This window comes from Perkinsus marinus (genome assembly GCF_000006405.1).
Source record: "Perkinsus marinus ATCC 50983 genomic scaffold scf_1104296971186, whole genome shotgun sequence".
NCBI lineage: Eukaryota > Perkinsozoa > Perkinsida > Perkinsidae > Perkinsus > Perkinsus marinus.
This window is the reverse complement of record NW_003202174.1, coordinates 85845-98749: the sequence shown is the minus strand read 5'-3', so window position 1 is coordinate 98749 and position 12905 is coordinate 85845. Positions and strand designations below refer to the sequence as shown.

Below are 12905 nucleotides of genomic sequence, written 5' to 3'. Positions count from 1 at the left end.
CCAAATATTTGCCGATTGTTTGACAATATATAACTTTGAATCCAATCTACTCCTACAACAGCTACACTCGCTACAACTTGAGCTGAGACCACCACCGCCACCACCAACAACAACAACAACAACAACAACAACAACAGCAGTGAACTCACCGGTTCATAGCCTCCCCACAGGACGGCGAACATCTCCGCTTCCCAATAAGATCCACATACGACGTTGGCGTTATCATAGCTTCCCGGATCTGAACCAACAACATTCACAACCATGGCCACAACAAGGCGATTATGATCTCCACTCACTTTCATTATTCTGGCACTCCACAGGCACATACCAATTTCCTCGCCACGGTGTAGGATCTAGTGTAACTCTATCACAAGACATCGACCGGGTTCTTCTCCTGCCAACTGGTGCGACCTTTAAAACGTGATCGAGTTCCTGATCAGCGGACTTCTACCCACCTTCAGTTCACGACTAGCCGATACAGCGTCGAGTAGAGTATCATACGAGCCAGTGGTCATCGTGAATACACTTCCGAACTGCATACGGGTGCAGCTCCCGAAGCGATTCTGAGCAACAGGAACAAATCTCATCAAGATTCATCAATAGTACAGCCACCTTAGGCGTAGCAGTGGTCGTAGTCGTCGTAGTCGTCGTAGTCGTCGTAGTCGTGGGAGCATGAGTAGTCGTTTGGGGAACCTATAGAGCTACCGAGTCCAAGTTCGACCCACAGCCTGATTTTACCGCTGCTCGGGAGCCATAGCCAGAGTAGTAGTAATACCAAGATCGCTGATGAACCCTCGCCGCTGTGGTTGTCGTAGTAGTAGTGGTGGTTGTCGTAGTAGTGGTCGTAGTCTGCTGACATGAAGACATGAACTCGGAAAGTAGTCAGCTATTTTTACCGCTCTGTATCCGCCCCACTGTATTGAAAGTAGTTGAGCATCGTAATAAGATCCACAATAGATTCTCCCTTGACTGACAAACCCTTGACCTGTCCACAATTATCAACTTAGCAGAACCATACCAAACAAACACTCACCTTCAGCATCACCACACTTCACAGGCACCGACCACTGCTCCGGCTGGTAGGCAGCAGCAGCAGCCCCATGCCTCATCGGAAGCTCCATAACTTGCTCACAGATCAGCGACATAACGCTATCCGCATAGGAAGGACGTACCTATCACTGCTTTCTACGACCCCATCATGAATCTAAACTCACCTGTAGCTGTCTGCCATACACTACGAAATCAACGACCTCGTCTACTGCCTCGCCGTAGGACCAGTCGGGCCGCATGGTCTCGCAGGTGGGATACCGCGACTAGAGACACCATTATATAAGCAGCGACTTCAGATCAACTCACCCTGGGTTTCCGCGTGGTTGTAGTAGTTGTGCTGGTGGTAGTAGTAGTCGGCCGCGGCTGACAGACAACGTGTGAGTCGTCATCAGAAAGCACATGAGGCCTCACAGTAGGAGGGTTATCCCATGTATATCCTCCAGAGGCATGGACCATCCACCACGAGGACTGTTGCCTATGAACCCTCGGTGCCTCAGTCGTAGTCGTAGTCGTGGGTGGCGGCTCGGTTGGTGGGGATCTCTTGAAAAAATAACGAGAACACATGTCACTGCCAATGTGGGAAAATAAGCACATGTTTAACCACATGAACTTCCTGAGAAAATTTTGGAAAATTCTTATTGGTTTATGTACATTCTTACCCGACTTGTATAGTGAGCAAACTGCTGAGCTCAGGTTAGGATAATGAACATCTATTTCACCATCCAGACCATTGATCGATTCGGGTAGTTCCCAAACTTACAGGTTCATAACCTCCCCACATGACTGCCAGCAGCTGGGCATCCCAATATGATCCACACACTATACCCTCCTCCTCAGCGTAGGCATACATCCTAGATGAGGCTGCCATGTAGCAGCTGGCTGAGACGCGATAACGACCATCCTTCTCCTTGGCCGGTGGGGCTCGGACCGGGTCACAGGTCAGGAACTCCTCAGGGCCACCCTTGGCACCCCAAGGTGATATCTACAACACTTAATCAACTATGGCGGATTCAAAGAGGGCTAGAGGGCGGCCTTTTCACTAACAATGCATTATGAATCCTAAGCTCGGGAGAGTTTATTCACTATCTCACACACGAAACCAACGAGAATTCCGTAGATCTACCTAGTTGCAATCAACACACATAGTTGATTTTTTGCACATCTTCCCATAGCAACCACCAACATCACCAAAGACTCACCCGCAGTCCGCGATTAGCAAATGCGAAATCGGCTATCTGCTGAGGCATCTCATTGGGAGCAGACAGACGAACTACTTCCTGGCAGCTGCCCAGGAACGACTGAAAAAGGACATAAGTGTCTTTCTATCGCAACTCCAATCCCCACCCTCCGCGTAGTGGTAGCAGTGGTGGGCGTTGTCGTTGTCGTTGTTGTAGTCGTAGTTGAGGTGGTGACAGGCTGAAGCACACAACATCCCAGCTGACATGATAGAATATCTCATACCGCTGTGAAGCCCGACCACGAGAAGTAATTGAACTTATACCACCAAGACGTGGTCGTCGGAGCCGGTGTGGTTGTAGTAGTAGTCGTAGTAGTTGTGGTAGTAGTAGACGAGGCTCTACTCTCCTGCTTGTGGTACATAACAACATATTGGAACCATCCAGAAGACTGCGCTGCGCTCCCTTGGGTGCCAAGACCGGCCTCTCCCTGGATCATCGATCACAAGAATCGTTAACAATAACAACTCACTTTAAAACCACCCCAAGTCCTGGCCAAAATCTCAGCATCTTCGCGACGTCCGCATACCAACACTCCTCCACCAGACCGACCATGACCTGATCGATCACAACCTGGCGCTCTCCAGTATATATTTCCCCTCTGCAAACTACAAGATCACACTATAATGTAATAGCACATGTATCACAGTAGTAGTAGTAGTGGTAGTGGTAATCGAAAGTCGAGACTGATTCTAAATGGATGAAGTTAGTCAGAAGGGACGTTGAGGATCGTCATGGAAGATGGAAGTGTATCCGGAACACTGCGTTGGATAAAGGGAAGTGGTATGAATTTACTTTTATTCGCAGCGCGCATGTCCCATAGTTGGATCTAAGCGCTCAATGAATGAATGAGTAGTAGTAATACACTCTTGTGTACACGGGTGTCAAATCGAGAGTGGGATAAACTCCCTGATAGATTTTCACCCCAGGGTATAAAGCAGAACATGGCGAGTCAGAATCTATGAGCTTTCCCCCCTGGATCGTTCGAATTATAGTTGTATACATATATTGTAATTAATATACGACTCCGAGTAGAATGTACAAAAACCAGGGAGAACTTCTGTCTTGTTATCAGCACTGGTAGTTGCCTTATACCCCACCTTGAGAGTCTCGACAATCCACACGGACCAGCCAAGTAGCGCCCTTTCCTTCTGGAGGCACCTCCACTTCACCGCATCTCAACTGCAGTGGATGTATCATTCCACCAGGCAACACCTAAGGCACAGACCTCGCAAGAGGAATGCAGAATATTTCAACCCTACCGTTAGCTCTCTGTTGCGTATGTCAAAGTCAATAACATCATCAGCCTCACCCTTTGAGAAATCGGCTATCAATTTTTTGCAGGACTGCAAGAACAACGACCACCGTAGATCCACCATACGGTTGGAGGAATACACGTTTAGTTTTCTCACTAATTATAGAAGTCCACCCGCGAGTTCGGGTAAAAATACAAAAAAAACAACAAGAAAATCGCAAAATGTCTATATTGTCACCAACATATGTAGTTGACTTCGTGCATATTCTTCCACACTGCGCCATACCACGAGTAGATCAAGCAAGCCGCACTCACCTCGCCCCCTGACGGTGGGGAATCTGTCAATATCTGATCGCCATGCTTCTGAAAAAAAGACTGTCGTGTAAAGACTGTAGTAGAGACTTACGTCTTTCCCCCACGAGCCTTGAGAGTAGGAGTACCACGATCCACTGCTGCTACTATCGACTCCATCTGGCAGCCGCATGCTATTGCCAGCCATACCAGGGAGAGAGTATAGGCCAGGAACCCAGGAGGGATCCTAAAAATGCACGCTGTGGGGATCGAACCTGGGACCTCAACGACTCACATCAAACCCGCCCCACTGCTTGGCCAAAGTTCTTGCTTCATACTCCGAGTCGCATCGGATCTTCCCCTCTACCGTCTCAGCACCAGCGCCACCTCCAATGGTGCATTTCACCGGAATCAGCCAATCGTTGAGGTCAACTCGATGCTTGGGCCTGACCGCCACCTCCTCGCACGCGGCGACCTCCGCCTCCTTCTTGTAACGCCTCCGAACCTGAGCCGTTTCCCTCCAACAAAATTCCCACTCAGAGACATGCCTTGAATCTCCTTCCTGGTGTATCAAAAGCGGTAATTTTCCCATACCGATAACTATGCCGAGGGCGAAACTCTCGACAAGTGCCAAAGCCCGCCTGGAAATATTGGAAATCACCACCACCACCACCACCCGAGGAACCACTGCTTCTAACCTCGTCAGTGGGCACGAAGATTCCATCACTCCCCTCCACTTCGGATGACGGCGCAACCTGTTAGTGCCAACCAGGACCCACTAGTCACTCGGGCAGTCCCTACCTCCTCATTGTCCGGTGAGAGCCTGTCATCGTCATCGACAGTGTCACCTTCCGATTCATCAGCCTGAGGAGTCTGGCAATATGAACCATATTTCGAAGTTACTTTTCAACGTCGAGAATACAACAATGTAGAGTTTCTGAAATTGCAGTACTCAATTCACGTGAAAAAATTCGTTACTGTTCTTTCAATTACAAAACTCAAAGAGTATAAAACTATGTATATCATCTTCTTACAGTATTTGTTCACGCCTTCGTACTTTCGAGTTTGGCAACAGTTCGATTCACGCTGTGAAATTAAACAACTCGTCTCTTCTCCCCACACCTACCTTCAGCCCCTCACCGTCCGCGTTACCCTCCGAGGAATGCCTTAACTTAGCTTCCTCCTCTTGGGTCTCCTGCACAAGTCCGATACCTTCAACCCCACAACTCAGAGTGCCCACCTCATCTCCTGCAGAGAACTCCTCCTCAACATTTGATGCAAGTCGAGCAGCAGCCGTATGATCGTCCTAAGCCAACAACGATAATTCCCGCCAAGTGAGAAGAACCCCCTACCTCGTCGTCGCTGTCCGTAGTGAAATCTCCTACATCTTGAAAGGTCGGCAAGCTCTCAGGGATAACATACTCGTCAGCTCCTGTCTCCGGAACCTGTAATGGTAGACAAATGAATGGTAGTGCAAAAAATCACCAACCCCACCTCTCGAGACCGCTCTCCTTCCTCACTGCGTAATGCTCGGCTGGTGCTATGACCACCCTCTGTCTCAGCATAAGCCGAATCATCCTCAACAATAGGAAGCGCTTGCGAGACCTGATGCCAACCAGCTTTCCTCAACCAAGCTTGGAAGGTTTGTCTACGAATCCGAGTAGGAAAGTACAGAAACCAGAGCGAATTTCCCAGAAAAATTGCCTTAGAATTTTACACTGTTACCGACACATTTAGTGACCATGTGCATGTGTCCTCGTACTCCATGCCACGATAGTTAACATCCGCGACAATAATCGCCTCACCTGAGAATAATTTCCCCACTCAGAAGCATTAGAGTCATCGTCCGATGCCAAGGCCGGTTCGACGTCGTCGCTAGAGGCCTGTGCGAAGAGATATGTTGCCAGTCAGCGCTCGAGGTGAGTAGTCTTGCTGAACCGACGAGTTGCCGCGATGATGGAAAACACTTATCGATTAATTTCATCACTTACACTTGAAATTTTTCGGACGATTACTGGTAGGATTTTCATATTTGACCCTATCAGAAATTACTGTCGACAAAATTCGAGAGGGCTGGAATTGAATGCTTTTCTCTCTCTCCCTCAATTTTCGTGTTGCGACAAGTCATGTGGCCACAGTTTGATATCATTCCTGATACCGACTTGTGATACTCTCTACAGGAAGAGCCCTCATCGACGTATAGAGAAACCTCATGCTTGAGTCGAAGGCACACCCACCTCTTGAGTTCCTTCCCCTGTTTCCATTTCTTGAGACCCAGATCCGGGAGACTAGAAGGAGACAACCATAAACTGTATACGGTAAGTGAAGTCCCCAACTTACCTCGTCCTCATCTCCTCCTCCACTATCGGTCCCCCCACCAGGAGTCTCCTCAGGAGGGACCACATCATCATTATCATCATCATCATCATCTCCATCGGAATTATCCTCCTTCTCCTCGCCAGCCTTGTCCTCATTACTATCGTCAAGTCCAGCAGTTGATGATTCAACGCTGCTATCGGGCTCAGCAGTGCTATGACTGTCCTTCACCTCATCGCCACTATGATCGACTCGTTCACTAGACTGTGCCTCCTCACTCGCTTCCTCCGCTGTGAAAGGGGCTCCCCATTTCTCAGCAAAGTAAACCGCATCATCTTGGGTTTCAAAATTAATCACAAACAGGAATTTCTTCTTTGGGTTTTCCGGCCTGGCGCACTTCGCCTCTACGAATTTCCCCCAGGGCTCCGCGGAAATATCATCACAATGAAAGGTCTCCTGCAGATCCCACAAATGGGCCTTCTCTTCCGCCAACCTCAACAACCGTACGCCAGCGTCACCATCACGATGAGCGTGCGTCACCACAAACTTGTCGGGATCCGAGCCGATCCGAACATACCGTACTAGACTTGCGTAATTCGCCTAAACCACCAAGAGCAACTTCCAGAAACTTATCACATAACCACTAATTCCTATATACTCCTATGGAAAACTACCACATATGCTAAACAACACCAACTAAAGAGCTCCAAAATTATCACAAAAACTCTCTGGAAAATCTAAAGTCGTCAAATACTCCCCACCTCGCCGTCGGCCTCAACGACATTAGCCCTCGTTCTTTCCAACACTGCATCCCAATCTTCGTGGACTTGCTCCTCATTGGGTATCTCCTTGGTGAGCTCGACGGGCGTTTTGTACCGATGCAGGTTACCCCACACCTCCGCGAACTCCATCGCATCTTCATGTGTGGGAAAATGAAAATACACCGAACGTTTATCCGCTGGTTTTCCCCCGGGTTTTGTGCAAATTGCGGTAGCAATGTCACTAGATGGAGCACGTTCCATCATACTGCAGTAGTAGGGCTGTACGACCCTCTCTGTGAAAGAGCTCCTCAGTTTCACCCGCATGGCCCGACTCGCGCCACGCTTGAACGCTGTGAGTACTTCCCATTTGGTGGGGTCGTCACCAATGTGAGCGTATAATACCTTCGTGGCTAAGTTCGGCGGGTCCAGTTTCTGAACAGGAAACCATACCACACCATGGCTTAATCGTAATCTTACTCCGTTTGCTGTAGCGACTAGAGCCACCACTACGGCCCTCAGGCCTGATGAAAAACACATTCACAGGAACTCCCAAAATAGGAGGGAGAACAACTGTAAAGATACTGTACGTAGGCGCAGGAAACGATTCAAAACAAGTCCACTAAGCGACCACAATTCCGATCCAACTCGCACATAACTACCGATTCAGCGGAAACAATTACCGTTATTAACGACAACGAATACTCAAACTCGGGGGAGGGGGAATACTGTAACAGGAAAGTGGTAACAACATTCCTAGTTCGATTTGATCGGACTTTAAAAAGTTAACTTGCCCGAATAGTGCCTCTCTAGTTATTGACAAACACAGATCACAAGTATCTTCACATGAAACCACATGGAATCGCTTACTATCCGCGACTTTATCACGCGCCACGAAATTAGACCAGGTTTAATCAAACAACATGAGCGCACACAACAGAAGAATAGCAACAGCCTCACCATCGACTCAGCGGGGTTTACTTTATAGCAGAAAAAATCCTCTCAAATTTGGCTACTGTACGACTCTAAAAAACTGTGGACGACGACGACAACAGAAAAGACAGTTGTTTCCACAACATAAAAAAGAGGACCATCTTCCTATCGCCTTCGACTCACATTATACTTGCACACAGGGCAGCGATGGTTCACTCGCAGCCAGTGGTCTATACTGAAAGGGATCAACAACAACAAGCTAATCAGCTCTATCGAATGAGCATGTTCTTACCATTTCGCGTGGAAGTTATGAACACATGGCAGGCACTTGACCATATCCCCTTCCCTCAACTCATCCATGCATATCGAGCACTTAACTCCTCTCATACCACCATCGTACCTACCACCACCTCATCACACAGCTGCCCACTCACCCTCCTCACCTGTGTGCTGCGATAGCGCCAATTTTATGTTCGTCCAGACCCCTTGTTGAGCTCTTGCCTGTATCAGCTTCCAACACCTCAATAAGCGACTGCAGCCCAGCAGTCAACTGAACCGCGGCTTCGGGAAGTTCCCTAGCCCCGACCACTGGGTCCGACCGGCAAACTTCACTCCCACCATCGCTTCTGTCATTCCCAGTACCTAAACTTATATCAAAAGTGCTAGTCACAGCAAAAAGCGCGCGCCCGAAAATACAAAACTTACACAAAATATCGGCAACAAGTTCCTCACTGTTATCGTCCTTCCGCCTACCTCTGAGACGATACTGCATGAAAGTTCCACACAAGTGGCAACCACAAGCATCTGGAGGAGTTGTAATATATGCTTGCCTTCACAGCTCAGCTCAGGAGTATACTACACTACGACATATAATAGAAGTGTACAAACCCAGCAAGAAATTCTCACAATTTCCTCGTTGTCATCGACGCATGCAGCTGACCATTCTCACCAGCAATAGACTCCTCCCCTTCTATTCTGACCATGTGCTTCTGCCCATCTTCCTCCTCCTTAGCCGCGGCCGGCTCAGATTTGATCACTACCAGGAGCACTCAACCTGCCTGTTTTCGTGGGCTTACTTTCTCCTGGCCCTACCGCACTACTTCTCCCTTCGTGGAAGCCAGCATAGGACTAGTCGGGGGAACGTATCTTACCTCTACTCGAGAACGACGTACGTGGCTGCTCAGTTTCCTATGCTTTTTCCTCCACAGATTCTCTCGATCATAGTAACCGCCATAAGCACCCAATAGCTGCTTCCCGTTCCCCGCAAGGATACTTGACTGCACGCTCGAAGGCCTCCTCTAACAAATACCGCTCCAAGCCATACCACACCTCGCCGAACTTCCATTCAAATCCACGAGGGAGCCCCATGGACACAAGCTAACACCATCTAACTATAAACTTGAAAATTTCCCATCCCCCCTCCTAACCTACCGAAGACACGTTTGACTTAGTCATAGCGATACTAGGGGAAACCACGCTCGACGATGAGGAGTAGCTACTGCTACCAATACTGTTCCATCCGTGCGTATAGAAATTGAGTGGCGTTCTCTCGAATGAACCCATCTGAAAATGTCCTCCTCAACCATCATCACCATCAGTGGTACCACTCTCCCATCATATTCCCGGAAATAGTGTGTTGGATTGTCTACTGAGCTGAGGGGAGAAGGGGGAGGGGGTCGTCCGTAACGACTCGGCTCAGAACTCTGCAATGGTGACTCTCGCCTTCAAGCCTGTTGTATCCACTTACCCTTGTTATCCACTCTACAGAGCATCCCGACTCCTCCCGACGGGTCGAGGGGTAGACTGAAAGACCTTCACCCTCACTACTAAGGCAAACAGCTACTACCCTCATTAGCTTCAGAGTGCCGACGCTGTTGTATCATCCACATATAGTCTGGGGAGTGTACTCTGGAGCCTCTCTCCTGATAATCACCAATAAAACCCTTCCCAAGTGGCATCTTACTAAGTTAGTTGAGACGCCGAATTCATCCAGCAGTGAACTGTCCTGAATACGAAGCCCTTCACAACACGCCTCAGACCGGCCTTCTTACCATAACCCTTTTATAGTTACTTTTACTAGTACTAGTACTACTACTGCTCACGAACATTCCTCTTGAAGGGTAAGGCAACATGAGGCCCTCCACTTGAGCCCCGGGATCCACTGTCCCAGTGGGCGGTCGGTCAAAGCCCTGCTCTGACATGCCGCGAACGAAATGACTAAAAATGAGGTAAAAAAATTCACCTAATTTTTCCCACTTCAGATGTACCACAGACAAGTGGGAATCTTCCGAAGGGAAACTCAACATAGTAGTCAAAGCCCCAAGAGAATCTCCTTAAATGATATCAAATTTTAAGGAAAGTCTAAGGAAATTGTTCACCGTAGTGGAATTCACATTGCTCGAACGATCTTGCCCACTTAACATTCCTCAAGCCTACTCTTGCTTCGCGACATTAATTTCTCTGTGTGTTTGGTTCTTTTTCCGAAGCAACCCGTTGCAGCATAGTCTACCTATGACGTCTTTACCGTATCTCATTAGTATTTTATTGTGTCGGCATCATCATAATATTCTCATTTTCCATCGCTGAGCCACAAACCTCCACTGATGTACACTGACAGCAGATTCTCCAAGGCAGCCGTTACGGGGAAATGGTCCATCAGGCCAGGGTGTTTTCTGTTCTTGTGATGATGATTCAGTGAGAGTAGCTCGGCAATGAAGACCACGCACAAATGGCTGTTACACTATCAGAGGCAATGTTGTTCATTCTTATCGTTGAATGTTCGCTGATGCAATTGCATAGCAGCCAATAATCAATAGGCAGAGATCTTTACAACTTTCTCCAACTCATATGAGCCACTATTGAGTCACGATCAGGTAACAACGGCAGTTTTAGTGAGCTTATATGTACGCTGTACTATATTCAGCCACTATGAGACTAGGCGAGTTCCTTTCGGGTGTTCTCCTCATATCTCAACGCATCAAGACATCACAAGAAAATCATCGGAACAGTAGATTGGTCATCATCACATTCGTCATCAGAGGTGTATTCTATATCTTCGAAAGCTCTCTACTCCTCTCAGTGGCAGCCTTAACTGCTTCCATAGCTGCACTACGGAATCCATTACGCTCCAGGGCGGCGACGCCAGCGATCGTTGTACCTGTGAATCATACGGGGTCCGAGCCAATAACATTCGCGATTATTTTCTCACCAGCAGGACTGCACACACTATCCTTCAGCTCACCCGGGTGTCTGCCAGACTCCAATACCTGAACAATACTAGACGGAAAAAATGAAGAAAAAAATAAATTACCATTTTTCCTGCTCCCACACAGGTCTGCGCTGCCAGCTTCAACGCCTGAGCCCGAGGAAGTCCCTGTTGGACCGCACCGTCAGCGAGGGCTTCAATAAAGAGGAAAAAATAACTGCTTAAAATAGTGGTCACCACCAAGCGGCAGTCAACTCACGCAGGGCCACTTCCTGAGAGACCAGTCACCGCATCGATCAGTTTCTCATCAATAGCAACGACGACGCCAGAGAAACATTCGAGCAACTTGTTCGCGAGGGCGCGATCCTGTTCCGTGCCTGGCACCACATTCATAATCACACCGTTCAGTGTTGGAGGAATATACGCTTGCTTTCCTCAGCTAAGCTTAGGGGAGTTTATATACGAATTCGGGTGGAAATGTACAGAAACCAATAATAATTTCCCAAAGTTTCCTCAGAATTTCTATCTTGTCACCAACACATGTAGTTAACCATGTATATATTCTCCCACACTGACGTCATTATTAAAAACTCCCTAAACTGTTTCACAATACCGCGTTAACTATCACTTAGCCGTTGGTATTACATGAAGCTCCCATGCAGAAAGCTGAAGCCCCAGCGCCAACGAGAGCTGGAGTATTAGGCATAACACGAACCTGAGCGAACCTTCCACACCAACACACGTGAACAACAACAAGGCTTACGATCCTTTGGCTCGGCATCAGCTGCGAGAGCGTCTCGAGAGATACACCAGCGCAGATAGATATGATGAGAGGCTTTTGAGTGAAATTGAGTCCACTAAGAGCCGACTTCAACATCCTGAAAATTTCTGATCATTCACCTACTAAATTCGCGGTATAGAAGCTCTACTGTGGTTTGACTGCGACAAATACGACGTCACACTGAGCGGAAACAACATCAGCATTTTTAGCAGTGATGTGAATACCGGGATAAGTCTTTCGAAGATACCTGAAAATAGAGGCACTCATCGGTCTTCACTGAGGGAATTCAAGACTCACTCTTCACGGGACTGTAGCGGCTCGCTGATGATGACCTTGTTCTCCGCAGTGATGTGGGAAGAAAGCAGACCCTTCAGCAGAGCTTCACACATGTTACCACCACCGATGAATCCGACACTCAGAGGGGAGGACATTATATGCTTATGGATAATACGAAGCCTGCAAGTGTTAAAACCTATTTTCACTTTCCTCAGCTGAGCTCAAGAGTTTCCTAACGATATCATAGATTCTCACACGACTTGAGGGCAAAAGTGTGCGACAACCGACATCAACTCTCAAAAAGTTCCCAGAACTTCCTTAATTTCATCAACACGCTTCGTTGGCCATGTGAATATTCCGCCTTGGTGACACTCTGTAGAAAAGACACTAGACCCGTCCACATGGTGTACACCAACAAGTGTTGGAAAATATGTTCGCTTTCCTCAGTTGAGGTTAAGAGTTCCTCCACTGATTAGAGGAGTTTACATCCGTATAGGATCGTACAGGAATCAACGAGAGTTTCCGGAAATTTTATCAGAATTTCCATATTGTCACCAAAATATGAGTTGAACGTGTACATATTTCCCCACACTGACACGAACGTCTAAGAGAGGGAATGAATGCGCGCGATCAACACAGAGGAGGGAGCTTTGGGGACAGACGACACAACGCAAGCCTTGGGCGTTCACTCAGGAAGCTTTTGATTTCGATCACGGCAACGACGATGACGATTCCGGCGGAACTCACGAAAATTCCCAAGCGTTACTTCACTCAGCTTCAGGTCCACTGCTGTAGGTATGTCATA

The 12905-nt window shown here is 48.0% G+C and overlaps 3 protein-coding genes across 3 annotated transcripts in view; all 3 read right to left on the bottom strand.

The window, feature by feature from the left end:
• Pmar_PMAR006553 (hypothetical protein) overlaps nt 1–7058 on the bottom strand; it is a gene marked incomplete at both ends in the record, with an annotated part of 13483 nt that extends 6425 nt beyond the window's left edge. Inside the window, 26 exons of the mRNA XM_002767118.1 lie at nt 150–238; nt 297–432; nt 456–563; nt 613–693; nt 897–985; nt 1034–1172; nt 1215–1313; nt 1357–1413; nt 1811–2032; nt 2250–2334; nt 2758–2893; nt 3386–3500; nt 3548–3631; nt 3856–3903; nt 3947–4078; nt 4127–4336; nt 4530–4586; nt 4633–4695; nt 4958–5026; nt 5072–5137; nt 5184–5276; nt 5326–5436; nt 5637–5714; nt 6069–6119; nt 6172–6747; nt 6909–7058. Coding sequence (XP_002767164.1) covers nt 150–238; nt 297–432; nt 456–563; nt 613–693; nt 897–985; nt 1034–1172; nt 1215–1313; nt 1357–1413; nt 1811–2032; nt 2250–2334; nt 2758–2893; nt 3386–3500; nt 3548–3631; nt 3856–3903; nt 3947–4078; nt 4127–4336; nt 4530–4586; nt 4633–4695; nt 4958–5026; nt 5072–5137; nt 5184–5276; nt 5326–5436; nt 5637–5714; nt 6069–6119; nt 6172–6747; nt 6909–7058 — 3144 coding nt within the window. The remainder of the gene's footprint in view (nt 1–149; nt 239–296; nt 433–455; nt 564–612; nt 694–896; nt 986–1033; nt 1173–1214; nt 1314–1356; nt 1414–1810; nt 2033–2249; nt 2335–2757; nt 2894–3385; nt 3501–3547; nt 3632–3855; nt 3904–3946; nt 4079–4126; nt 4337–4529; nt 4587–4632; nt 4696–4957; nt 5027–5071; nt 5138–5183; nt 5277–5325; nt 5437–5636; nt 5715–6068; nt 6120–6171; nt 6748–6908) is intronic.
• An 824-nt stretch (nt 7059–7882) lies between these two features.
• Pmar_PMAR006552 (ubiquitin-protein ligase CIP8, putative) lies at nt 7883–9293 on the bottom strand (the record flags this gene model as incomplete). Its single annotated transcript, XM_002767117.1, has 10 exons — nt 7883–7930; nt 8022–8073; nt 8131–8238; nt 8282–8480; nt 8571–8593; nt 8745–8874; nt 8915–8966; nt 9011–9115; nt 9168–9215; nt 9270–9293. The coding sequence occupies 10 exons, from the start codon at nt 9291–9293 to the stop codon at nt 7883–7885; spliced, it is 789 nt and encodes a 262-aa protein (XP_002767163.1).
• A 1592-nt stretch (nt 9294–10885) lies between these two features.
• Pmar_PMAR006551 (pyrroline carboxylate reductase, putative) lies at nt 10886–12255 on the bottom strand (the record flags this gene model as incomplete). Its single annotated transcript, XM_002767116.1, has 8 exons — nt 10886–10995; nt 11047–11104; nt 11149–11260; nt 11303–11420; nt 11689–11758; nt 11807–11921; nt 11973–12071; nt 12122–12255. The coding sequence occupies 8 exons, from the start codon at nt 12253–12255 to the stop codon at nt 10886–10888; spliced, it is 816 nt and encodes a 271-aa protein (XP_002767162.1).
• Between the last annotated feature and the right edge of the window lie 650 nt (nt 12256–12905).